The sequence below is a fragment of the Nycticebus coucang genome, chromosome 3, assembly GCF_027406575.1.
Source record: "Nycticebus coucang isolate mNycCou1 chromosome 3, mNycCou1.pri, whole genome shotgun sequence".
NCBI classification, from domain to species: Eukaryota; Metazoa; Chordata; class Mammalia; order Primates; family Lorisidae; genus Nycticebus; species Nycticebus coucang.
In genome coordinates this window covers 5,430,366-5,458,079 of record NC_069782.1, presented here as the reverse complement: position 1 = coordinate 5,458,079, position 27,714 = coordinate 5,430,366, and the positions used below count along the sequence as shown (strand labels likewise).

At 48.8% G+C, this 27,714-nt stretch overlaps 1 protein-coding gene across 1 annotated transcript in view; it reads right to left on the bottom strand.

Annotated features, from left to right (window-relative positions):
• The window catches only part of EFCAB6 (EF-hand calcium binding domain 6), a 228,447-nt gene that overhangs the window by 25,477 nt on the left and 175,256 nt on the right, over window positions 1-27,714 (bottom strand). Inside the window, exons 25-27 of the mRNA XM_053585237.1 lie at window positions 26,068-26,260; window positions 22,012-22,203; window positions 389-616 (exon numbers count right to left, since the gene is read on the bottom strand). Of these exons, the coding sequence (XP_053441212.1) occupies window positions 389-616; window positions 22,012-22,203; window positions 26,068-26,260 (613 nt within the window). The remainder of the gene's footprint in view (window positions 1-388; window positions 617-22,011; window positions 22,204-26,067; window positions 26,261-27,714) is intronic.

The following is a 27,714-nucleotide window of genomic DNA, read 5'->3' as shown; positions in this document are numbered from 1 at the left end:
GGCAAGGAGAGAAGGCTGGGGGGAGTACAGCAGCGACGCCCAGGGTCCACACCCCTACATGTGGGGAGAAACCAGCTACTTTCTTTGAACCACACAAGCTCAGGGATAATCCAGGGAAGGTGTTACTGGCAGCTGAGTGAAACTTAATATTAAAAAGTAAAAGTGACATTATTTGCACCCTGATCAAAATGGCTCAATTCATGGCTGTTACATAAACAGAGGCTCCTATGAGTCTTTTAGTAAGATTTAAAAAACGACATAAAATACAATTAAATGTCGAGTATTTTAAAAACAGAAAGTATCTTAAACTCTCTAACTTTGGTTGATGGCTGGTCTGACGCTCAGGTGACACTGTTAGGATGATGACCCAGGCGAGTGTCTCACCTACCTGATCATCTGTCAGGATCTGGATGTGGCGAGTACAGACGGCCCTGAACTCATCTTTGGAGATGGTGTTGGTTTTCGTGGTGTCAAATTTCTCAAACTCCTGGGTGATGGGGTAGTAATGGGAAGTCACTGCTTTGTGGAGCCGAGCCAGGAGGTCTTTGGTGGCCATGTCCACGGGAGAGCTGAGTAGGGGGCCCTTGGGCATTTTCTCAGCCCACTCATCGGCTGTCTGGACAAAACAGAATGGAAAATTGACCCATTTAAGAAATAATAAATCAGTGCCTGATTGTAATTCCCGCAATTCCCAAGGGAAACGAATCCCTCTGCTTAGAGTGCATGGTTCACACTATGGACAGTTAGACTGAGTTGTCCTCACTTCTCCCCGAGTCCCTGAGAGAAAGTTGTAAATACCGAACAGATATGACTTCTTCAAGTCTAAATGCGTCTAATTATGACAGGAGTATTATCAGAAAATGGACAAAAGAGAAGATTAACAATATTCAAGGAATTAAGTCTTGCCATTCTAAAGGCACGTATAATAAATAGTATCTGAACATAAAAATACAAATTTGTATTTGTTGTTTTGTACGTACGATGAAACATCCTCGCATATTTTCAGGTCCTGTTCTTACATTTTTGGTAAATCGTGTTTTGGGTCTTTCCCCCTCAATTTTTAAGTATTATTTAGGTATTCATGATATTAACATTTTATCTTGTAAATATATTTTCTCAATAAAAACTCTGTTGCATTCTTAAAAAATAAAAAAGAAATAAAGAAATAATAAATCACCTCTTGGCTCTGAGCCCATCACCCAGGATAAGTTCCAGGGAGGCCCAGCTTATTGGGGAAGACAAATGAGCCAGGGCAGCGTATCCTGAGAGGTGCTGGGCCTCCTCCCAGGTCAGACCTGGCTGAGCAAAGGCCTGGGCTGAGCCCCTGCGAAGGAGGGCAAGGCAGCACCCTGGCAGGTGGGGCTGCAGCGCTGAGCCAGGACCGTCCATTTGCTCCTCTGTCTCTCTCTTGGTTTAACAACCTCTCAGCGTGTGCCTTCTCTGAGAGGTCAGGGAATCACAAGGGTAGGTATCTGGGCTGCTTTCACCTCAGGATGTCAGTTTAATTGACTCCCAGCAGTTAGAGTTTGAAAGGTGGGTTTGGGTAACTGCTAGGACATTGTGAGACCCACAGGCACTTAATTCTGGGCAGTGCAGTGAAATCCTCCGGGGGCAGCCCCATTCCCCCCCATGGTGAGGCAGCAGGCCCCAGGCCTGGGTTAGTGCCCTGCACTACTCCTTGGGCAGTGGAAGTCCCTCAGTTGGAGGGACAGTCAGGGTTCCCTGGCGCTGTCCGTGGTGCTGGGGAGTCCTGGGGGACATTGTGCACCTTGGCCAGGGCTCAGGGACTTCCTTGGGGAGGGGTTGGGGGTGGGGGTGGGGATTGACTGTAAGGAAAGAGGGGCAGCAGGACTCTTTTTCCCTATGTGCTGGAAGAGGGCTAGTGACAAGGCGGGCCAGGAGGCAAAGCGGTGCGCAGCCCACCTTCAGTGTCTGCTGATGCTCATCGTGGCGCACAAAGTGGGCAGTAGGAAGAGCCAGGAAGGAAAAGTCACTGAGTGAGCACGCTGGCCGGTGCAGATGGCCAGGGCCGTTATCCTGCACTAGGATAACAGGAGGGGGCGCCGGGAAGCCTAAGCTCCACACCTAAGTCAGGCATGGGAGAGTGAGCACAGCGGGGTTCTGAGCCTCCTGCAAAGGACAAGGGGAGGGGGGAGGCAGGTGGGAACAGCAGCCCTGATCATGAATCTACTTGCTGTAATCAGAAAAAGGCTGCAAAGGCAGCTCCTGAGGGTGAGGAAGAGGGACATGGCCTCCAGGGAGAATGCCAGGTGACAAGGCAGGAAAATGGTCCCTGTAGCTGAGCGTATTCTGAGCTATGCCAGGCCTCTCCACAGCAGAACAGACTGCAACTGTGTGGCAGCTCTGCTACCTGCTCTCACCACGCGCCAGCACTGTGCCAAGAGCTTTACCAGATTGTCACCGCTAATCCCCCAGCTAGTATAAAACTTGGCCATGTTTTCCGTTAAGCAACTCCATGGCAATGTATGTACATACATTACTGATCTTCATGATGGGGAGGTCTGCATAATGCACAAAGTCTCTCGTACTCCACAAGATTGCATCAAACACAGGTAACCTCTGGGGTTGCTAACCCTCAGAAATGGGAACACACAGACCAAAGCCCACCATGTCCTCTGCAACCCAAAGGCTATGAGAAGCTTCCATTTATATCTACTTGGAACCACCTGCAAAGTACATGAATGCCTTTTTTTTTTTAATTTTAGAAAAAAAAAGTGACAATCCTAATGCATTTTTTGCATTTTTAGAAGTCAAATCATTGAAAATGCACTCCCCAGAGCTAAGTAAAAGAGGATTTACCTAAAGCTCTCCAGCAATGGAGGCACCAAGAGAGCAGAGGAGTCCCTTCTGGATGTCGGAAGTCCACCTTGACACTGGTTATGCCTTCAGGGGAACCTCTCCTGGGTTTGGAAAGTCCACCTTGACACTGGTTATACCTTCAGGGGAACCTCTCCTGGACGTGGAAAGTCCACCCTGACACTGGTTATACCTTCAGGGGAACCTCTCCTGGACGTGGAAAGTCCACCCTGACACTGGTTATGCCTTCAGGGGAACCTCTCCTGGATGTGGAAAGTCCACCCTGACACTGGTTATACCTTCAGGGGAACCTCTCCTGGATGTGGAAAGTCCACCCTGACACTGGGTACACCTTCAGGGGAACCTCTCCTGGACGTGGAAAGTCCACCCTGACACTGGTTATACCTTCAGGGGAACCTCTCCTGGACGTGGAAAGTCCACCCTGACACTGGTTATACCTGCAGGGGAACCTCTCCTAGACGTGGAAAGTCCACCCTGACACTGGTTATGCCTTCAGGGGAACCTCTCCTGGATGTGGAAAGTCCACCCTGACACTGGTTATACCTTCAGGGGAACCTCTCCTGGACGTGGAAAGTCCACCCTGACACTGGTTATACCTTCAGGGGAACCTCTCCTGGACGTGGAAAGTCCACCCTGACACTGGTTATACCTTCAGGGGAACCTCTCCTGGACGTGGAAAGTCCACCTTGACACTGGTCATACCTTCAGGGAGGAGGGGTCCCAGGTGAACATTGCTGGAAAGGTGGACATAGCCCTAAAGGCTCGGTCTAGACTCTGCGTCCACCTGGCCACGTGGCCTTGGAAGAGGGAATGTACTTGCTTTTCACCTGTGTCCTCAATTGTCCAGGAGGAATAAGGGCCCACTTGATTGAGGTATGTGAATGCTCTTTGAAAGTGTAAAAGCGCAAAACTAATTGGAAATATTATTATTCTAACAACAGATATGGAAGAATAAAGTATGATCTGCTTTAAATGCCAGAGAAAATTGAATCATTTTCTAGCAAAACACAGATTACTAAATTTAACATAAGTATTAGAAACGCCTCAATAGACAGGTAACCACAAAAGAAATGGAAAAATCTGTTAAAAGTTCTACCACCTATCATTAAAAATGTGTCAAGCCCAGATGATTTTAAAGGCAAGCTGTGTCAAACCTTCAAAGAATGGATAACTTTTACGATCGTCAAATTATTCTAGGACACAGAAAACAGATAAATACTATTCTAATTCATGGATATTATCCTAATACCAAAAACATGATAAAAATATAAACTGATCTAGCTTATGGCCATGAATGCAAAAATTCTAAAATAAAATAATAGAAATATTTAACACCAAGTTAAAAATGACACATGAAGATCAACTAGGGTTCATTCCTAAGAATGCTTCAGAAATTAGCTAATCTTCTAATTCCTTACGTTGGCGAAGGTCACCTGTCAGTAGATGGCAGCCACTCTTGACCAAATGGTGTAGAACAGATTGGAGTGAAGTGAATGGGCGACAGGCCACCTGCATAGCTGACCACCTCCCTACCCTGACCACTTGCTTTGGTTGACCGAAGAGGCACCCCCAGAGGTAAGCAACCCCAGAGGTCTAATTTTCAAAGACCACATACGCACCACATAAACTCAACGGAAGTGCCTTACGTTGACCACCTGGGGATCAACTTAACAGAGGTTCTTTCTGTATATAGACATATACGAATACCCCAACCAGGAGCATTAATTAGATGCTGTCTGTAAACATCATATTCAATGAGCGAGACAGAGAAACACTGACATCGGGAACCAGTGGGCATGCTCCCTGTCACGCCCGCTGCTCACATTTCTAGAGTCTTCAGCTTTTGAAATAAAACAAGAAAATGAAATAAACATAGAGATGCTGACAAGAAATATTTATCATTTGTGAATATAATTGTGCAAGCAAAAAATCCCAGGAAAACAATCTAAGAAAATGGCTGGATCAAGCTAAAAATGCAAAAACGAACAAACAAACCCCCCAAACCTATGTCATTTTCTTTTACAGTAACTATACGAGTCAGAAATTGAAAAATGAAAAAAATTTGTATTCACACTAATGACAAAGCTATTGAATACCATTCTGGAAATCCTGGGGCCTCTGAGAATGGTGATAAATCTCTGTCTATGTTCTGTAAACGCAACGACAAAGCCTGGACCACAGCATATCTGTTTAGAGCAGTGATTTTTCAACTGGGGTGCCATGAAAAATTTTAAATATCATTAATTATTTTCAAAAGAAGTTCGAATCACAGTAAGTACATTTCTTTTTTACTCTTTTTTTTTTTATCAACATGATTTTAAAGTGTGCCACAAAAGTTTAACCATAGGTTTAAGTGTGCAGGGAGATAAAAAATGGTTGAAAATCAGTAGTATAGAGCAGGATTTACAGTGTAAGCTCAATGTTGAGACCTACTGCTCAGAAAAAAGTTCCTTTCAAAATATCATTGCTCCGTGACCGCGCACCCGGTCACCAGAGCTCTGATGCAGAGGTACAAGGAGATTACAGCTGCTTTCATGCCTGCTCACACAACATCTATTCTGCAGCCCACAGATCGAGGAGTCACTCAACTTTCACATCTTATTATCTAAGCAACACATTTTTTAAGGCCATGGCTCTGATGGATCTGGGAAATGTCACTTGAAAACCTTCTAGAAAGGATTCACCATTCTAGATCAATCAAGAACATTTGTGATTCGTGGGAAGAGGTCAGAATATCAACATTTACGGGAGTTTGGGAGAAGTGGATTCCAGCCCTCATGGGGTGCAAGACTTTAGTGAAGGCAGTCACTGCAGATGTGGGGGACACAGCGAGACAATTGGAATTGGAAGTACAGCCTGCAGATGGGATTGAATTGCTGCCACCTCACGATTGGACTTCGTAGGTGAGCAGCCGCTTCTTATGGAGCAGTGAAGAGAGTGGCTGCTTGAGACGGCATCTTCTCCTGGTGAAGATGCCGTGAGCATCGCTGAATGACAACCAAGGATTCGAAATACCCCCTAAACTAATTTGGTAAAGCAGCGGCAGGTTTGAGAGGATTGACTCCAACTTTGAAAGAAGTTCTACTGTGGGAAAAATGCTACTAAATAGCGTCACATGCTACAGAGAAATCTTCACAAAAAGAAGAGTCCACTCAATGTGGCAAAGTCTGTTGCTTTATTTTAACAAATTGCCACAGCCACTCCAGCCTTCACTAACCACCACCCTCATCAGCCTGCAGCCACCAACATCCAGGCAAGACCCTCACCTGCAAAAAGATTATGAGTTGCTGAAGGGCCAGATGATTATCAGCATATTTTAGTAATAAAGCATTTTTTTTTTAGTAATAAAGCATTTTTAATTAAGGTATGGGAATTGTGTTTTAGACACGATGGTACTGCACACTTAATAAACTACCGTATAGGGGAAACATAACTTTTATATGCACTGGGGAACCAAAAAGTTACATGACTCACTTTACTGCAACGTTGGCTTTGCCACAGTGGTCAGGAACTGAACCCCCAAGGCCTCTGGGGTGTCCCCAGTTAAGGAAGCCTGTACACATCCAATTAAGGTTATTAACGCAAGACTGGGAGGAAGGGCGAGGCATTATGTTCTTGGACATAAATACAAAATTTCAAAAGATAAAACCTTTCTCACATTATAAATAAGCTTCATAAAATTCTAATAAAAATCTTAATGTATATTTGGGAGGATTTCCGGACCTATTGATATTAACATTGATATTGAAAAATAAATATGTGAGAATTATCGTGAAATTTTTGGAAAAGGCTAGCAATGACGGTTTTGATCTAATCAGAGTCGAAGAGCCAGGTTCAGAAACACACAGGTAAGTCAGTGGGCAGCTGCTCTGATTGTGAGGGCGTGAGGAACATGTCCACACTGGGCCGGGCCCTCGCGCTCAGGGCCTGTTTGTCACAGCATGGTAAAGCGTTAGAGGACAGCCTGGACAACCCGAAGACAGCCTTGGGTAGGGGCCCTCCTCCCAGACAAAATGGAACACCCCAGTTCATCAACTTCAAAACACAGCCCTCCTGCAGTCTCCCTCTCAGCAAGCAGAAACTGTCCTTCCAGTCACTTTGGGGACTCCTCTGTGACATGTTTCATCATCTTCATCCAAACCACCCACAAACCCCAGTGGCTCTGCTTTCAATGTGCATTGGAAGTTGGCCACTCCATCCTCATCCTGGTCCAAGCCCCTCTGCCGTGGATTACTGCAGCAGCCTCCCTGCCCGAACCTTTCATATTTTTCCTCTGAGGATGATCTTTTTAAAAGGCGCAAACCAGATCAAGGCAAACCCCTCAGAGGACTCCCACCTGTGGCTCAGAGTAACATCAGCTTCACTATGGCCTCCCGCCAGCGTGCCCCAGCACCCTCCCACCATCCCTCTGACCTTGCTGCTTCTGCTGAGAACCTTGAGGCCTCCCCACTCTGCCTCAGGGCCTCACACTTGCTGCCCTCCACTTCCTTCAGGGTTTCTACAGCATTTCTGAGCCAGTCCCAGGAGCCCAGCCCCTGTCCCTGCAGTCACCAGCTCATTGCTCTCTGATCCACCAACTAAGGATTTGCTTTCTGTCTTGCCCCCGCAACAGAAAGGCAACTCTGTGAAGCCAGAAGCTCTGGTCTTCTGTTCACGCTGAACCCTAAGGGCTGAGAACAGAAGCCGGCACACAGTGAGAGCTTGGTATTTGCTTCGCACCACCAGGGCCTCCCGCTGGCGGGGACTTCACACCACGCTCCTGGTGGCGGCCCAGGGGCTACTATCAAAAAGCTTGTCATGATGCAAGGAGATGGAAATTAGAACACGATTCTGCTTTTTCTTCTGGCAAAATGTTTGACTGCTAATATGTGTCATTACTGGAAGGGGGGCATTAACTCTCTGCAGCTCTGAGAGGTTCCCACGCTCTGACTCAGGGCCCCTCCCTGCCTTAGGACTCTTCCTAAGGAAACAAACAAGGTGGAGCTCTGGAATTATGATCCTTACAGGATTATTTACCAAATTAATAACATCTTCAAAAATAAAAATTTGGCAATAATCTGGATAGCTAACATTAGGACAAGTGCTAAGTAAAATGTGAGGTTTCTATAAAATGGAATAAAATGCAACTATTTAGAACGTGTCAAAGGAATAAGTCTGTGGTGCTCCAGGGGGTGGAAAAGGACAGCAAAATGGCGCATCTACTGAGTAATCAGATGCACACGCAACTCGCTGATGGGCATGAGGAGTCTGGCTCAACTCCAGGCCGCCGCCTGAAAACTGCCGCTCTGCCCCGCACTCACCAAGGCTGCACGTGGAGCCCAGGGCGCAGTGGCACCTTGCTACCTCGCCTAGAGAGGCAAAGGGACAGACACAGGTGCTGGCAAAGGAGAAGCCTAGCCATGTGATGGAGCAAGGAGCATGCAGGGCGGCTAACGGCCTCCGGGGCGCAGGCAGCTTGTGGCCATGCAGACGCTGTCTTCTTGCTTACAAAAACAATTATTGCATGGCCACCGCGAAACACTCAGAAGCTATAAGAAAAGGTGCAGAGAAAAACTGAAGACCACTGAAAACTCCACACCCAGCGGCCACCACTGTCATCACCTCGGTGCACAGGGGACAAACCATTGACCCCAGGTGCCCAGGCCCTGTGGACATGGTTGCACCCTTCAGACCCACTGGCCGCTGCAGGCAGAGCCATCTGGCTTTTCTGTCAAGGGCATTTGGCTCAGAATCTGCTAGGTGCCCATATTCTGGTTCCCAGTTCACTTTTTAGCAAAGCTGCTCAGCCACTGCCAGCATCGCTCGAGTGACTGGAGACACCAGGGAAGAACAGATGGCTCTTGGTCTGGCGCTTCTGTGTCCCTGGCATTTCTCACGTGATCACTGTATCTGAATGGAGGAAAATAAAGCTTTTTCTATAACTAGAAGAAATGCTTCTCCTAATCAAAAAAGACACCACTAACTTCAGATGCAAACACTTTCCAATATTGACTATGCTTTTACATAACAGGCGCCTTCAGGACAGGAGTGGGGGCTCAATAGGAAGAGAAGCACCTAGGGGAGGGAGGCGGAGCAGGCCTTAACCTGAGTCCACGGCCCCTCGGCTGACAGAGATGGGCTCCCTCTAGGAAAAAAATAAGTAGTAGAATCCGTGCACTGGGTCTAACCTGATTAGAGAATGGTTTACGTGTTTGAAAGGTTTTTCTCTTACTCAAGGGTATCCATGGGGCCTTGTTTTAGTAAACATTGCCCTTCCAGGAGTGGCTGAGAAATACAGACCCCCACTACCAAAAGGAACATTTTTGGCCCCCTATATAATACACTATAATGATGGTAAAATATGTAAAAACATTATGTCCGGATATATGAAGTATACAATCATTAAAAGCCTATGTGCCTACGACACCTGTTTACAACTATGAGCCTACGAGTCTATGACACCCCTTTATGACTGTTTCTTGGTTTCATAACATTTCTTTGGTAAAAAGCAAATCACAGCTATAGAACATAAACCCGTGGTTCTAATCCTTTATGTGGGATGCAAGCCATCCACCCAAGAGGCTGCCCCAGTGACGTAAATTCTGGGTGGGGGTGAGCAGGAGGCAACCAGGTACTCTAAAGAGGGTTTCTGGGAAAGGCAGACACTGCTGGGAGCCCAGCCCAGCCCAGACCCCCAGCTGCCCTCGGTCAGCTGTGAGCCTGGGGGAGGGAGCAGGCAGCTGGGAATCCCAGCAGCGTCTACCAGGTGTAACCAAATCGGCCAGGATCCAACGGGTCCAGAGGAGGGATCCAACTTGTGCTTGGAGAGTGGGGACAGCCTGCCATCAGCCCACAGAGAGTGGGGACAGCCTGCCACCAGCCCGTGGAGAGTGGGGATAGCCTGCCATCAGCCCAGGGCTCAGCTCTGCCCCCCTTTTTTCTGCCCTTGGGCAAGACACGCACCTAAACCTGCCTCACGGCCCTCACCAGGATTATGCAGGAGAAACATGCAGACTTTCAAGAGCAGGCCTTGGCTCTTGCTGCTGTGACACCTCGGTGCCCAGCCTCAAGCCTGCCGCCCTTGCTGCTGCCCCTGGTCCATGCAGATATGAGTCAGGAGGTCACACAGACCTGGTTTCAGTCCTGTACGGGCCATTCTGGTGCAGCCACTGCCTGCAGGTCCGACCACACAGCCAAGGAGCTGGAGGTGCTTCCAGGAGGAAGCCAGGTCTGGGATATGACCACATTCCCCACGAGCCCAGGTGGGGGGCCAGGCTCACAGTAGGTGTGCTGCTGGACTGAGTCTCTTAGCAGCTGCCCTTGGCTCTGGGCAGTTGAGGGGGTGGGGGTCTAGCCAAGGGCTTCGATTCAGGCTAGAGCCCTGCTCTGCCATCTTCCTGCTGAGCTCATGTTCTCTCTGTAAAGTGAGGATAACCACACCAACTGCAGAGAACTTCCCCATGAGAATCATTCCAAGAAAAGTCAGGGTATTCAGGGAGACCTCATACCTGCTTTAGAAAGGCACGCTCCTCCCCAGCATCTGTGATGAAGCTGAATTAACCTGTATCCTGCAAAAGATGCACCTTTACTTTGGGAAAAGCTCTAAGGGAGACCCTTTCTTACCCAACCCAAACAAACAGCAGGACCAGCTCCAGTGGTGAGGGTCAAGCCAAGTTCAAGGACCAGCCAGATGGCAGGGCAGGCTCCCCCGGGAGAAGTGAACTTGGGAGTATGGTCAGTTCAGATTCACAGCTTCATGGTACAGGTGGCTCCTGTCTAACTTTTGTCCTAGACCTAATTTACATCCAGCATTGTTCTCAGCTGACTTATAAGTTTTCCACTAAATCATTCTTTTTTTTTTTTTTTTTTTTTTTAATTTTTTTTTTTTTGTAGAGACAGAGTCTCACTTTATGGCCCTCGGTAGAGTGCCGTGGCCTCACACAGCTCACAGCAACCTCCAACTCCTGGGCTTAAGCGATTCTCTTGCCTCAGCCTCCTGAGTAGCTGGGACTACAGGCGCCCGCCACAACGCCCGGCTATTTTTTGGTTGCAGTTTGGCCGGGGCTGGGTTTGAACCCTCCACCCTCGGTATATGGGGCCGGCGCCTTACCGACTGAGCCACAGGCGCCGCCCTCCACTAAATCATTCTTAAACAACTCCTTCAGACAACAGGGAAGAGAAAATATAACAGGGAGGTGGCAGGTTGGCAGGTTGAGGAGGCAGCAGGGCGGGGCATGGAGGTGCGCGTCTGCCCTCTTGGGCTCTGCTGCAGTCACATCCACCTGCCTTCATAGTCCTCCCGCTAAAGAGGCTGGGAGCATTTTTCTACCCCTTAGCTTTGGGTTCAGCCCCATCATGCTTGGGTCAGCGGAAAGCTGGCAACTATAATGTGACCAAAGAAGTAAAGAGCTCTGGCACCACTGGGCAGCCCTCTTGTTCCTGCGGTTGCCTTGAGAATATGCCCCGGCTGTCACGCGGGCCTGAGGAAGAGGGTGAGAGAGAGACATCCCAGTCAAGACACCAGAGCTGAGGAGCTGAAGAACATTCTGCTTAGCAAAGTATCACAAGATTGGAAGAGCAAGTATCCAAGGTACTCAATACTAGCATGAAGCCAGTAGAGGAACTAACACGTGCCCACACAAGAGAAAAGGCCATTAAATTCAAGTAGGGGGACAGAGGAGGGAGGGAGGCGGGAGGGGGACTGGTAAGCTCTCACCTAACGTGCATGATGTAGGGTCTACAGCACATGCCCTGGGTGAAGGGCTCAACTATAACTTGAACTTTACCTAACAAATGAAAACAATGTAACCTAATCATGTGTACTTTCATGTCAATCTGAAATAAATTATAAAAAAAAAAAAAAAAGACACCAGAGCTGAGCCTGGCCGCCACTGGCCACCCCACAGATGTGGAAGCTGAACAAATTCCTTATCGTTTTTTGTGCTCCTGAGGCTTTGTGGTTATTATTTGGCAATAGCCGATTGATACAGTTCTGGATTTCTAACTAGTAAGAGGCAAAAGGGGATGAGTTTCGAATAGAGAGAAAAGAAGTGGCTGCTTAGCACAGGTCGCTTGGTGATCATCAGTGTTCCTTGACAACTGGCATGTCACAAGGGGACCTTGTGGCCCCCCTTGGGTGTCAAGATGGCAGTCACCTGCCTATGAGTCACAGGTAAAGACAAAGTGGTTTTGTAAGGTCCGTCCAAGCTGTCAGATTAGAGATGTATTTGTAGATTCATTGAATTATGAAGGTTATAATTAGCTCATCAGACGGCATGATCACATACTAAGTTTTGTTCTGAACAGTTAGAGAGACAATTACATAGTTTGTTACAGGAAGAAAAATAGATCCTGAAACTTCACGTAGAATGAGAACTCAGTAGGTAGCGAAAACTCCTAATTAGAATACTTGGGAAAGAACTCCTCCACTTCCTTTTAAAGAACAATCTAATTACTTCTAAGAATTGAAAAATTGCTTCGTTTGATCAAATATTTTGATTAGGAAAGAAATTAAGTGTACTGTGTCTTCATTTGTATTTACAGTGAATAAATGAATGCTAAAAATAACAACAGCAGTAAAACTGCTTGTCCAAAAAGAAAAAAAGATGAGGGCAGCGCCTGTGGCTCAAAGGAGTGGGGCGCTGGCCCCATATGCCGGAGGTGGCGGGTTCAAGCCCAGCCCCAATCAAAAACTGCAAAAAAAAAAAGATGAAACCTTTAAAAATCCAGATGAAAATAAACCGGAAGCTCTGCCTGGAAGCTGATGACTACAGACCAAGACACAAACAGGTCGAAGGACCTGCACACACCCAAAGGGAGACTCGTGCCCATTAGGAGACGGCTTAAGAGACTGCCAAATCAGAGTAAATCATCCAGCATGTTGTTTGCACCAGTGAAGGAGGGTCACCAAGACTGCAGGCACAATTCCAGCCTCCCTAGCAGGATAACCGCTGCTCAGACCTGGGCATCTGAGGCCATCAGTGAGGTTAAGCTTCACTGCGGCACTGGCAGCCACCATACAGCACCTCCTTCAGCCAGGCACCTTGTGAGGCAGCCGTGGCTTTCCTGGTGGTATAGACAAAGTGTGTCCAAGAGGCCAGGACTAGCCATGGTCCCGGGCTACCCTCTGCTAGCCGATGCTGGAGCTCTCGAGGGTCGCTCTAAAGCCTTGCTCTTCCGATTTGATCGCAATTCCAACCCCCTAACCCATGCAGGAGAACACAAGTGCCTACTGAAAACAGGAGTGCTGTAACTCAAAGACTGACCAGGGCACGCTAGTGCCCGCACCGTCCCAGGCAGTGGCCACAGAGACCAGAGCCTCTGCACTGGAGAAGCCACACCGAGAACCCGCCAAGCAAGCAGAAAGTGGGCCGCCTTGCCCCTGGGTCTCCTCACAGAACGACTGCCCGCGCTCTGGCCGTGCCCACGGCATGGCGCTCCCCCACCTCGGGTCTTGCACATACTCCTCATCCATGGAGGAAGCCCCATTCCAGTCCTCCTGGCCAGCTCCTCCAGCTCATCCTTCCAGACTCAGAGCAAGCTCATCGGGAAGCTGTTCCTGCCCACACCGGGTTAGCCGGCCCCTCCCCCTCTACTTCCTCCTCCTCCTCCTGGATGCCTGTGCCCACCCCTGCACATAGCCTGATATTCACCAAAGATCTATGCCAAGGCCTTTGCAAACACCCAATTCGCAAATCCTTTAGTAGCATGAAATTGCCATAAAACACAGAGAAATAACAGGGAAACATTTAAGCCACCCCTCCCACCCTTTAATGATTCAATAAACTCAAGGGTGAAATCATTTATAAAACTATTAAAACAAATCCTTTCACCCAAATAAATCCCATACCATTTAATCACATCATTACCAAACATTAAATGTGCACTTGCTGAAGTGGGTAGAATAAAAATAATAAGGAATGCAAATGTTTGGTGTTTGCTTTGCTAGTTACCAGGCAAAGCTTTCTCTGCGTTAACTTGCTTCATCTGAACAACACTACGAGGTAGACAGGAGAGTGGACATCATTTCCCAGGGGGAGGCAGGGAGCACGTCCGGGAGGGGGGCTTTCTGATGGAGCGCCGGCGTTTCCGGCTGTGGGCACAGATGCTGCTGCCTCCCTGAGCCTCAGTTTCTGGTTCTGTAAAATAGGGCTAATGTGCTGGGAGGATCAACCAAGTTCATCCTGACACCATACAATGGTGGCTGGCTCACAGCACAGGCCCAGGGCCTGTTGGCCATCATTTTGGTGGTGATGTCTGACTGGGTGATGAGAGGATGACAGTAACTGGCCAGCACAATTACTAGGGTAGAGGACTTGCTCTTTCCTCTTAATCTCTCGGCATGGACCATTCAAAATTCAGACGGTCAGTCCCCAGGTTACAAATGAGATAGGTTGTATAGGTCTGTTCTGAAGTTTTTGTATGTAAGTTTGGACAGGGGCATTTACCTACTACCTGCAATAACCTCCATTCATAAGTGTGAGCCATACTCCAATCAGATGTTTGTAACTCAGGGACTGCCTGTACAATCCAAAAGGTGGAAACTTCCGGCTTGTTCACAGAGGGTCACAGCCATTTCTGCTGGAGCACTCACTGTCCACCCAAAGGGGACTGTGAGTGTGTCTAGCTGTCCCTAGCATGGCCCTGTGCCCAGCACACATGTAGTGTTAAGATTCTCCCAGTCTGATGGGCATCTCGAGGCAAATGAATGGGGTGGGGGGCTGCTGCCTAGGTGGTGAGCACACAGAACAATGCACCAAGGCAGGAACTGGGATGTGGCAGGGAAGGTTGAGGGAGTGCAGGAGAATCCTAGGGCGGGAGCACTGCAGGCATGGTCAGGGCTGGGGAGGGCTGCCCCTGCAGGCCCTGTGTGGGGCTGGGACGCAGGTCAAGGAGGCCCCGCCAGGAACACAGGACTGCTGGGTTTGAGAAAATAGAACCGTATAAATCAAAATAACTACATTAGCAGGAATTCAGCTTGGGTGTCCCTTCCTTCCACACCTCACTGACTGGCTTCATGAAAGCCTCCTCTTCTGTCCAAAACAACTGTGTTTGAAAGGGGGTTTCTCCAAGGGGTTGGGGGGGACGTGACTACTCCCCATAGGGAAGCAAGTGTGGGGTAGCCATTGTCACATTCCTACAAGAGGCACCAAACACCGAACTCCTTTCCCCGGTGGCTGCCCCTGTCCTGTGTCTGGCAAAGCGCCGCCTGGCAGCTGTGGAAGCAGAGCAGAAGCCCAGGCCCAGACCGCTCATCTCTCTGAAGCCAGGGCGGGAGCAGACTCACACTCCTTCCCGGCAGGGGGCTTTGGACCCTAGCAGAGTTCAGACGCATGCACAGTGCTGCTGTGACCAACCCGAACTTGGGACAACGTTTGAACCTTAAAAGACTAACTCTGCACCATGCTCAGTGGGAGCTGACTTGAGTGGGCTGTGCCACCTCACTGCTAATCTTCCATGATAATGTCACTTTTTCCCGCTGCTTTGATCACCATGCTCGGCTTTCAGAAGACTGTCTGTACGAGTGCCGACACTAGTCCAGAGCAGGGACCTGAGCGGATGCCGGTGCTCAGAGGAAGCAGACAGGCCTCTGCCAAGGACCCCAGGCTCTCCCCGGGTGGGGCAGCCAGCTCATCAAGCTCGAAGGCCTGAGGGGCTGCCTCACGATGAGCTGCTGGTGACACTCAAGGCTGTGATGACACTTTCCTTTACTGGCACTTAGGCACAGTGGGCCCAGCAGGCCTCTTGCCCTGCCTGTCACCAAGGCCACCGAGTATCGGCCTGAGTTACCCCACACAACCAGCCGTAGTGTCAGCGTCTACGGGACAGCAGGTAGTAAATGTCTCACTAGCAAGGGGAGAAAGTGAGTCACAGGAAACATAAAATCACTGTGGTTATATCATGAAGACTTAGCTTTTCTCACCATCAGGAGCAAGTGTAAATAACAGTGATGATAATATCTTAATAATTTACTTAATTTATTTCCAATAATCTTTTTTTGTTGTTGTTGTTGCAGTTTGGCCGGGGCCAGGTTTGAACCCGCCACCCTCGGTATATGGGGCCCGTGCCCTACTCACTGAGCCATAGACACCACCCTTTTTCCAATAATCTTAGAGCCCTTTTCTGAAAAGGAAACTTCTCCATTCTTTTATCATATTCATTAAAAATACATGGACACCATTGTATTTACAATAAAAGAAAGATACTTGGAAGTAACACTGTTGGCAGCAAATATAAATATGACATTCATAAAAGATTACAAACATTTTGATGTGCTTTACGGCCCCTTCGGCTGAGAACTACATTCTTCAATCCTCTCTTGATAAAAGAAGCACCTTCAAGTTATTTAACCTAGAACAGAATGCCTTTAAAGATCGTGTATTAGAAACATAAAGTAAGGAAATATCTCATTGGCTCTCTGCTGGCCAGAATGTGACAAAATAATTACTCTGCACGGAATAAGAATGCGTTTTGTTAAACAATTCCATTATTTCCATGGTAATAGAGACGTTACATGGGCTTCTACTATGTCTTCTAAAAACTTCATTCTGCTCTGAGCGTTATTTTTACATTTGCAGAAGATACTGAAATTGTGTGTTAAGATTTGAAAGAAATGTTAAACGGGAACAATTTTCTAAAAACAAGGTGATACTCCACATTTTGTGCATAACATTTTGAGTGTAAAATGTTTTTCCAGGAGTGAAAAAGAGGTGTCTGTGAGGAGAGAAGTTCAGGTGATGTTTTCAGCTGGTTGGCTGGACTCTCAGGAGAAGGTACTTCTGCTGTCATCTAGGACTTGTCTCCCCCGCCCGCCTGTCCTGCTAGTTAACCAAGACACTAGATGGCATTTCAGACCCCGTACTGCCTTCCTTCTCCTTTTACGTCCCATAGGTCAGTGCTTCCCACTCTGGGTCAGGTGCAGGAACGAGCGTCTGCCCTACCTGGAAAGACATCCTCGCCTTCGCTGTCCCATCAGCTCACCAGCCTGTGTGCCTCAGGGGCTGGTTCTCAAGGTGGAGGGTTGTGGGGAACCACCCCACCCGCGGCACGGAAGACCCCCGGGCCTGCCCACGCACTGACCCATGCCCTGCAGTGGGCTGATGTGGGCTGGCCGGTAGCCTGGCCCCATGCTTTGAGAAACGCTATCTGACTGCAGTGGTGCTCAGCAGAGAAGCAGAAGGAGCTAGGAGGCGGCGAGACGGCCTGGTGAAGTTGCGGCCCGGGACCAGAAAGCACCTGCGTTTGCTGTGAGAAGTGCTCAGATGGTTTTCACGTGTCTGTGACAGGCGGATGAGATGTGAGATTAACAAAAGTTTCTGAGGACAGATTTAGTGGTACACCCAATATAAGGAATGGATTATGAGTAGCAGTGAAATTGTCTTTACTCCCTGCATACTTGAAATCGACTCAAGGTCTTATGCAATGTCTTAACTACAATTCCAGTTTTTCCCTTTCCAAGAATGGATTTGATTTGCCTGGGGATTATTCACGGTGAACTTGCTTTGTGAGGAGAGGTGCCTCCTGTCTTAATTACATTTTGGTAATCTCCTTTTAATTACTTGCCTCCTGTGCATTCCCCAGAGGAAAAGGATGACTGGTATCACGTTTAATGAGCTTTAAGGATGATGCATTAACTATTCCTATTATTTGTTACTTCTTTTCCCTGCTATTAAAAAAAGACCAGGCTGGGATTAAATGCGAGGAGTCCTCTCAGGGAGCAGCCTCCTTGCCTTCTGGCCGCCCGAGGGTGAGCTGCCCATTTTGGGGCTCAGAAGTCATCCCTGCTTCTTCTTCGCTCAGAGGAAGGGACCCAGACTGCAGCAAAAGATGCTGGCACCCTTGTGGTCTGTCCCTGCCACACCTCTCGTCCCCACTGGCAGACAAACAGGACAAAAGAAAGGCCTCACCTCCCTGGGATTCGCTATGACCAAAACCACGCACGGTCACCCCCTGCCCTGCTGTGTCTCACTCTCCTGGTCTCACGCTGTCCTTCCAGCCCAGAATTCCCTGGCTCAGCTTGTCCTCCTGCTAAACGATTCCCGATTCACTTTGGCTCAGGCCCTGGCTTGTTCCCACATCCTCCTAGGCCCACTCTGGGGGGTGATAGGATGGCGTTCCCGGAGCGCTGACTGCACACTGACGGGACCCAGCAGGAGGTGGCACTGCGGGACCCCAAGGGTGGAGCCGCCTCTGTGTCCTGGTCCCCAGCCCACTCCAGTCACTCCCGTCTTAGAGCACATTTATCCTCATCACTCTTTTCACAATTAACCCTAAACCTTCTCACTGGCTGGTGAGCAAAGTGCTTCTGGAGGTGAAGACGGCTGGGAGATCAGGTCGAGCTCACTAAGGCCGGGGGAAGCTGCAGAGACGCTCATACCCTGGGCCAGTAACTCCAGAGCCAGCAGAGAGACCCCGGTAACCTGTGCATGGGACGGTCCAGCCATCCCAAGGCAGGACAGTGGAGGTCTGAGCACAGCCTCTTCCATTCACGGGTCCCTCAAAGATCCAGAGTCGAAGCCAAAATCTTTTACAAGGGCCCCAGGCCACAGCTCTGCCTGTGTCCCCTACAGCCCTCTCCTTCACCCACCCCACAACTGTCCTCACACCTTTCAAACCCATGGGCCCCTCCTGCCCAAGCTGTCACACTGGCCATGCTGGAGCCCCTTCCCCTCTGCCACTAACTCCCGGCCTTGCCTCACAGGCCTGGAAGTCACCCTCAGACAGGTGTGATCCCGTCACTCACTCCTGGTCTGTTTCCCTCTCTAGAATGGAGGCCCCTGAAAGGCGGGGACCTGTCCGTTTGGTTCACTAAGCTCAGCACCTGCTCAGTGCCTGGTACTCAGGAGCCCCTAGGAAACACGCGCTCACAGAGACAGAGAACAAAGCCACAACGGAGGGGCATGTGCCAAATGAAACGCACGCGTTAGAGGGAAACGATGAGCTGGGAGAGAGCCAGGCTGCCACACTGAGGGGAAGGGAGAAGAACGCGGTCCAGGGAGCCCTGAGGAGAGGCCATGGGGCGTGACCCAGAAAGCCTGGTCCTTGTCCATTGCACCGGCAAGGCATATATTACTTTGATATCAGTGAAAAATGTTAAGAGTCCAGAACACAATCCCCAAACTCAAAAGCAGGTACAGTCTGTCATTGGCCCACTCCCAAAAGATATTTATATAGAAAAGGGATTGGATGTAAATATACCAAAATATCAATACTGGTTGTCCTTAGGGGTGATTTCAATTTTTTCTTCAAAATTATCAATATATTCCAAATAGTGTATAATGGTCACAACTTCTACAAGTATTGGCTTAAACTTGCGAAATCGTCAATATTCGATCACCTATGACTTTTAACAATGGTAATTTCATGTGATTCAGCCCTACAGAAAATAATTATTTAAAACAATATATAAAGGGCTGCTTCTGAGATCAAGAAAAATATTCCTGTTCTTTGACCCTGTTATTTAATTTCTTACATTCTTTCCTAAGGAAAGAATCCAAAACATGGATATGGATTTACATACACAAGAGTTCCCTGTAGAGTAAATTACAGTGGCAAAAGCTGCGGGAAAATCTGAGTGCTTAAAAGGAAGGGAGTTTGATGGAATGTCATAGAGTCATTTTAACTGACATCCTTTAAGTGACATGGCACAATTTCATGCTAAGTGAAAAAAAGCAAGATACGTGATTATATACACAGCATTCTCTACACTTTTTTTAAAAATTGCATTAAAAATAGGGACAAGAAGGTCTCCAAGGCGGCGTGGCACACAGACTATTAGCTCTAAATCTGAACCTCCCGACAGCCCCTCCTAGCTGAGGTGGCCACTGACTTCTTGGCGTCTGTCCGCTCACTGGAGACCGTGAGACAAGAAAGCACTCGGGAAGGGCCCAGAGCTTAGCAGGTGCTCGCTAAATGGTGGCCAGGGTTGTTCTTGTCATCACACCAGCATCATGAGGCTTAGATTCCTGCTTTCTTTTTTAAATTTACCTGCATTTCCCCAAATTTCTACAGTGAATGTATGTTTTCAAAATCAGAGAACGTATAATCATGAAAAATAGTGAGAGCCATCATGAGGAAAGAGCAAAGATAAGTGACAGACCAGGAGAAGGTTACTTGCAACTCACGTGCCAACATGTGACTGCCTGAAACCCTCTCCGGTGTCTGCAGAAACCTGCATGGCTGACCTGCGCCCCCTCTCCCCACTTACACACTTGTAACCTTACTCACAATCGGGTTGGCAGTTACCAAGGATTAGCAGGGATGTGGTGTGCCAGGAACTGTCGCGGACTGCTGGGGGAGTGTACGCTGTACAGCCACTCAGCAGAGTACTGACCGTAGCTGGAGAAGCTGACCGTGGCCTACCCTCCAGTCACCCACAGTAGTGCCCATGTGTGCGCACAAGGAGACAGGCAGGAAGGCTAACTGGTGTCTGCTCCTGGTGGAGGAAGGTGAGAACCACCTACGTGTTCATTAACAGGAGGACGGTAACGGAATGGTAGTCCGTTCCTCCAAATAATACACAGTCCTTCATTTAAGACTGAAGCTGGTGTGTCAACATGAATAAGTCTTAAGTTCATCATGTTAAGCAAGAAAAAAATAAGTGTGGAAGACAACATTCAATGTACCATATTTTTTATGTATAACGTGCACTTTTCTGCCCAAATTTTTGAGGGAAAAATAAGAATGTGCATTATATATGGGTGGTACGCCTTCCTTACCTATAAAAATGTTCTTAATTCTTTTATTTATGCTTTTGCATTAGAAGTGCAATTCTAGAAAGCAATAACGACATCTATATGCAAAATAACACCCTGGAATCCGGTAATCACAACCCCTCCCTGGCCACACCCCTACCTGGCAGGCACCACAGCTGTAGAAGCCTCCAGCCCGCCCAGCCCATTGTGCCAGGCAACACCGCTGCTGCCATCCTGCAAGTGCTATGCCACCGATGGCGATGCAATGGTTAGCACCCGGACCTCCACCACGGAGTGTGGAAGTGGCCACACGGGGCCTTTTCACAAGGCACGAGGCACAGAGCTGGCCACTGCAGAGAAGCTGGGACGCCCACTGGCAGCACGTGAGAGTGGTCCAGACGACCGGAGTGCCCAACTCCTGCCCCCGCCCCCAGGGTTTTCACATAACCTGTCCCTTCATCAGCTGGGTGCCTGCAGGCGGGACCTGCTATCTCTGTGCCAGCCGCCTCATCTCTCAGATGGGAACATGAACAGCAGCAACAGGCTTACACCAGCCAGTGTACTCCAGGGACCGGGGACATGAACAGCAACAGGCTTACACCAGCCAGTGTACTCCAGGGACCGGGGACATGAACAGCAACAGGCTTACTCCAGCCAGTGTACTCCAGGGACCGGGGACATGAACAGCAACAGGCTTACACCAGCCAGTGTACTCCAGGGACCGGGGACATGAACAGCAACAGGCTTACACCAGCCAGTGTACTCCAGGGACCGGGGACATGAACAGCAACAGGCTTACTCCAGCCAGTGTACTCCAGGGACCGGGGACATGAACAGCAACAGGCTTACACCAGCCAGTGTACTCCAGGGACCGGGGACATGAACAGCAACAGGCTTATACCAGCCAGTGTACTCCAGGGACCGGGGACATGAACAGCAACAGGCTTACACCAGCCAGTGTACTCCAGGGACCGGGGACATGAACAGCAACAGGCTTACACCAGCCAGTGTACTCCAGGGACCGGGGACATGAACAGCAACAGGCTTACACCAGCCAGTGTACTCGAGGGACTAAGAATGGTGGGGGGGCCCACAGAAAGTGCTTTATAGCGTTTTCTGCTGTTATTACTATTAACCTAAAATTTTAAAAATGATCGTGCCGTTTGCTCTATTAATCTTGTTTCCTAGATCATATTCTAGGATCTAGGATTCCTTAGAACTCTAACATAACCAGATAAAAGTAAACTCTAAAACTTCTTTGAAAAATAATAAAATATAATGAAATACATTTAAAAATAAAATAAAATCTTCCTAAACAAAGGATACACATTCACCTTCTAATACTCCATGTATAATCTATACCCAGTTTTCAATAAGAATGAGCTAATTACATGAGGTGATTGCCAATATATCTGATGTGGTTTAAATCAATTATCCGTATTGTAGAAACTAATTTTAGCTCATTTTCACAAAGATGTTTACGTGCTGCAGACATCCTTACCTCCTCAAGGTAACAGCTGAAGTTCTGGAGGAAATATTTCCAATTTATATAGGGGATTAGATGAATTCTTAGTTTCCTCAAAAAATAATGATATTGATTATCTGTGAGTTTGTAACAGAAATCCTTAATAACTTGTCCAAATTCTGTAGCCTTTACAAACCCTGTGTCCTCTTTATCCAGGGCAGAAAATGCCTGGAAGAAAGGAAAGAAGGAAGGAAGGGAGGGAGGGAGGGAGGGAGGGAGGAGGAGAGTAGGGAGAGAGGGAGGGTAATGTTATTGTCAAGTGAATATTTTAAAAACATTTTCCTTAAGTACCATTTCTGCCAAATGCAATTAAAATCTAGTATATAAAAGTCCCTTATAAAATTCCAAATTGCTAAATGAATGCACCGTTATGAAGGACCAAGCCAAGGAGGGTGCACAGGCAGGGTAGGAGCTGATGGATTCTAGAGGGAATTCACCTTATTGGCTCCTATTTGGAGATGAGGAAGAAGAGTGGAGAAGAATTCTAGTCCCAGGCACCCAGGACCTGATGGAAACCTCACCCCTGCACCCAGGAGACCCATTGGACAGAGGAAAGGAGAAAGTAATTTGCTGACATTCTCTCCCTTTTTAAATTCTAGGCCCCCCTCATGCGCAAATTTCTTGTCAACAGGGGGCTCAGGAGAGATCCCACAGTATGGGGGCAGGCATCTCAAGGCGGAGTCCAGTGTGGAGCAGCTAAGAGGAAGAATCATGGGGCCACCCCGACCCCCTCTCTGCCCCCACCGCCCCAGTGTCCACACTGAGGCTGTGGTCCTCTCCTGACCCTCGGCCACAGCCTGAGGGGCCTCATATACAAGCATCCCCCTGATGCCCGCACTCATGCTGGAGGGGCCGGAGTGCACGCTGCCAACGTGGCGGGATAGTAGTCAGACTGAAAAAGTGCAAAAATGTGCTATAAAAAGAAAACACATTTTTTTCCATCTGTCGAAATAAAATCATTCATTTTTATTGCACTAGGAAATCTGTATCGAGTGGTAGATTAAGATCTTTTTATTTAAGTAAGAATTTAATGTGCCTGCAAACCCCAAACCAAACCGCCTTACGGTTAATTCTCACTTGGGGCTAATTAGGCATATCCCATGGCCCACCAGGGTGATGGTATCTGTGTAACCAAATTAACCTTAAAATACTAGATAGCTTCACACTGTTACTTAGCTGTGGCAATGTGAGGCATCTGTGCACAGCGAGACATTCCCTGGCCCTCTGGTCAGGGATTGGTCTTTGAACTTGGGCTCTGGTGCCCACTGTAAGTCCCTCACCTCTCCGAGCTCCAGGTACTTGGCTATAAAGATGGACTTAACTCAGAGGGCTGTTGTAAGTTTTACTAAGTTTACTGGAAAATGCACTATCTGGGTGCTAAATGCTAATCACTAAAACAAACACAGCAAGCTGAGAGCTTTGTGCTGCCTGGGCACCTGCAGGCGTGTGGCGTGGCGAGGGCATCGAGCAATGCTCAGCTGGGCTGACTTGGGTCCAGCTTTCTCTGGCCCCAGGGTCTGTACTTGACTGACTCTGTGTGCAAATCCAGCCTCCCAAGCCACAGGCTGGTGAAAGAATCAAATGCGAAAAGGCTTAGAAAACTCTGTGTTGGGTGGCGCCTGTGGCTCAAGGAGTAGGGCGCCGGTCCCGTATGCCGGAGGTGGCGGGTTCAAACCCAGCCCCGGCCAAAAACCAAAAAAAAAAAAAAAGAAAACTCTGTGTTATGTAAATGTAAGGAACTGTCACATCGCTTGAGCACCTCCGCTGACATACAGAAATGCCCCTCTGATGGCTGTCCTTAGATATCATCATCTCTCCCTCCGTCCCACCCACTGCCCTCTGTCCATCCACCTTCCCTGCTCCCCCCAGTGCCCTGTCCATCCGTCCATCCACCTTCCCTGCTGCCCCCAGTGCCCCGGTCCATCCGTCCATCCACCTTCCCTGCTCCCCCCAGTGCCCCTGTCCATCCGTCCATCCACCTTCCCTGCTCCCCCCAGGGCCCTGTCCATCCATCCATCCACCTTCCCTGCTCCCCCCAGTGCCCCTGTCCATCCGTCCATCCACCTTCCCTGCTCCCCCCAGGGCCCTGTCCATCCGTCCATCCACCTTCCCTGCTCCCCCCAGTGCCCTGTCCATCTGTCCATCCACCTTCCCTGCTCCCCCCAGTGCCCTGTCCATCCGTCCATCCACCTTCCCTGCTCCCCCCAGTGCTCCCGTCCATCCGTCCATCCATGTTCCCTGCTCCCCCCAGTGCCCCTGTCCATCCGTCCATCCATGTTCCCTGCTCCCCCCAGTGCCCCTGTCCATCCGTCCATCCATCTTCCCTGGTTCTCCTCAGTGCCCCCGTCCATCCGTCCATCCATCTTCCCTGGTTCTCCCCAGTGCCCCATCCATCTGTCCGTCCCCCTTACCTACTCTCTTGCTCAGAATCTTGTAGCCTAGTAGCGTTTCTCAAATGTGAGAACCACAATTCTCCCGCAGGTTCCATGGGCCTCAGTTTGAGGAAACCGGGCTAGCGGTCATGCAGCATCACTCTAGAGCCCACCTTGCCCCCTACATCACGGAAACTGGGAAGTTGAAATAGATGTCCAGAGTGGAGACTAGATGGCTTCCGTTGGCCTTTCATTTCACTGGCCCACCTCCAAAAGTCTTTTTGTTCCCTAAAGGGCTCTCTTACTTGACTTCTTAAAAATCAGTGCCTGTGGCTCAGTGGGAAGGGCATATATATACTGAGAGTGGCAGGTTTGAACCCGGCCCGGGCCAAACTGCAACCAAAAAATAGCTGGGCATTGTGGTAGGAGACTGTAGTCCCTGATACTCGAGAGTCTGAGGCAAGAGAATCGCCTAAACCCAGGAGTTGGAGGTTGCTGTGAGGTATGACGCCACGGCACTCTACCGAGGGTGATAAAAGTGAGACTTGGTCTCAAAAAAAAAAAAAAAAATCTGAGCAACTAAAGTTGCCCTCAAAAGGCATGGGTGGTGAACAGTACATCTCACTTAAAGATTCTTAGGACTTTAATTCTTCAAACCATCTGGATGCGGGAAAGACGCACTAGGAAGAACCCACTTTCCTCTTCCTGCCCATGTTCCCGGCTCTGCTACACATTCCCGGTGTGATCTCATAGCCTCAACTTTCCCTCCTATAAAGTGGAACCAGTAACTGCACCTTGCAAATTTATGATCAAAGAGAAAAAAGATGCATGGACTCTCGTCGGGGCTGGTGGGCAACCGAAGCACCCAGCGGATAGTGTGGGCTGTCTGCAAAGCTGCAGTGGACCCTCTTCCCAGTGCAATACAGAAGGCTCAGTGTGGTGCCAGGACTTTGTGACATCTGGACATTTAGTGCACATGGCCCTAGAGGTTTGAAGTGGCTCTTTAAGTCTGGGTTGGCTGTGGTTTTTAGGGGGCCTTGGGTGCCACCTTCTCCTGGGAAGCAGGAAACTCACATGTGGGCCAGTCTGGGGACCACCACTTTGCCAGGAACGTGGTTCCAAAGCACTCTGTCCAAGGATGCTGGGACGGTGCACAGCATCATTCCATACTCTCAAGTGCCAACCAAACGTAAGTGTGGAATGACAGTCTACTTAGGTGACTCCCCTGGCTCCTAGTGGCCTCCACAGGAAGTCTCTGTGCCAAAGCCCAGCCCCGCACAACCTCTTCGATGCCACCTCATCTCTGTGGGCCTGGTGGCTGGACACACAGAGAACTCACTGGATGTGCTGAGCTAGCCCTTGCCCAAGGGCCCCATTCTCTGCCCTCTGTGACCGGAACCCTGACCTTACCCCACACTCAGTGCTTGCTAAGTCCTGAGCACGTCCCCTCAGAGCACATGCTGGGGTGGAATCTCGGTAGCTTTCTACAGAGCAAAAGTAGATACACGGCTACTTTTAAATTAAACAGTCTGCTCTTGCAGAACCAGATATGCGGAGGAGAGGAGAAAGAGGCAGGAAGGGTCCTGGAGGAGCAGGATGCTGCAAGGCATTGGCCTGAGTTACGATGAGTTTCACAAGAAAGCATGCTCAGTCTAGGTACCTTTAACAACGCGGGGTGGGAGGAGTCGACGACGTCCTGGATGGTCTTCACAACCTCCTCTGGAGGCAGCGTGGAGAAGTCCACCAGCAGGCTCTCCTCCTTTTCCTTCGGCGGAGGTCTTGGCTTGCTGTTCTCCAGCGCTCTCAAGAAGTCAGGGTAACTGACAGAATTATTAGGCCAGCCGATTCCCCAACTTGTCCCCAAAGAAAGAGAAGAAAATATTAAAGCCCACCCTGCCACTTATTCATTCAACAAACAGTTGCTGAACACAGAACAATGTGGGGAAAATGGGAAATTCTGAGACACTGTTCCCTGCCCGCAGGTGTGTACGTACCAGTTACCCCTGCTATTGGCACACACACCCCAACACTGCCCCGTAAATAAACAAGGGAAGGGCTGTGTGAGGTGAGAGCATGGTCACTGCCGGCTGCAGGGCCACAGCTGCCCTGCCCTGCACTACGGGGTTCATGGGTTTACGGAGCAAAAGATGGTAAGGGGGGCGCTGGCTAAAGAATCTGGTCCTAGCACCAAGGGAGATGAAAGTGTTTGGACAGGGATGCGAGATCTCCAGGGCAGAGAGAAGGGGACAGTGCGTCAGGGCAGCCCAGAAGTAGCCTGAGGACTGATGGACGGTGAGGCCCAGCAGGCTGGATGGGAGGCCCCTGTGGGCATCCAGGCATGAACTGTGATGGCTGGACTTAGAAGTAGCAGTAGAACTTGCAAAGAAGAGAAATATGCCAAAAAGAGAGTAAAAAGGAGACGAGGAACTGAGCAAAGAAGAGAAATATGCCAAAAAGAGAGTAAAAAGGAGACGAGGAACTGAGCAAAGAAGAGAAATATGCCAAAAAGAGAGTAAAAAGGAGACGAGGAACTGAGCAAAGAAGAGAAATATGCCAAAAAGAGAGTAAAAAGGAGACGAGGAACTGCGTAAAATACACGTCAAGTTCTTTTTCAAGAATGATTCAAAGGAACTGTCCAGCCAAAAATACTCAAAAGATATTTTGCAAAACCTATCCTGCTCAAATACAAATTCCACCTGCAAACATATCTCCATAAGGACATCCCATAGAAATGGAAGTTCTCGACTCCCACACAGAAGAATTTACTTCTAAATTCTTACAGGCTAGATGGTGAGATAAAATCGAAAGCTTTTATAGAACATAGATCATATCTGTTAAAGACACAGAATAATTCAAATTAAAATTCAGCTGCACATAAAGCTCACATGTCTGTAATTTCAGTTCTCTGGGGATTCCTGGCACTTGCATATCTAAACTTTCTCTCAGCGGATGGGGTGTGAGTGTCCAAGTGGAACAGCTTGGAACGTTGGTAAGCCGGGGAGAGAAGTTTCCAGTGATTCGAATATTTGCTCTAAAGGAGATAAGCCAAGAGCTGAGCTTTTCCAACCCACAGCTGCAGAGCAGCCTTGCACAGGCCCTGTGTCGGTTTGGCTTGTATGGTGGAGGCACAAAGGTAGAGGACAATGAACACTATTTCCTCAGCAGGGTAAACTGCCAATGTGGTATTAAGATGTAGTAATAAAATCAAATGCATATGCTAATCTCCTCGGTAGTATTTAGAAAAGTCTATTTTGGATCTAGAAAAGAATAATCTACATATATAATTACAAATAACAGAGATGCTTAT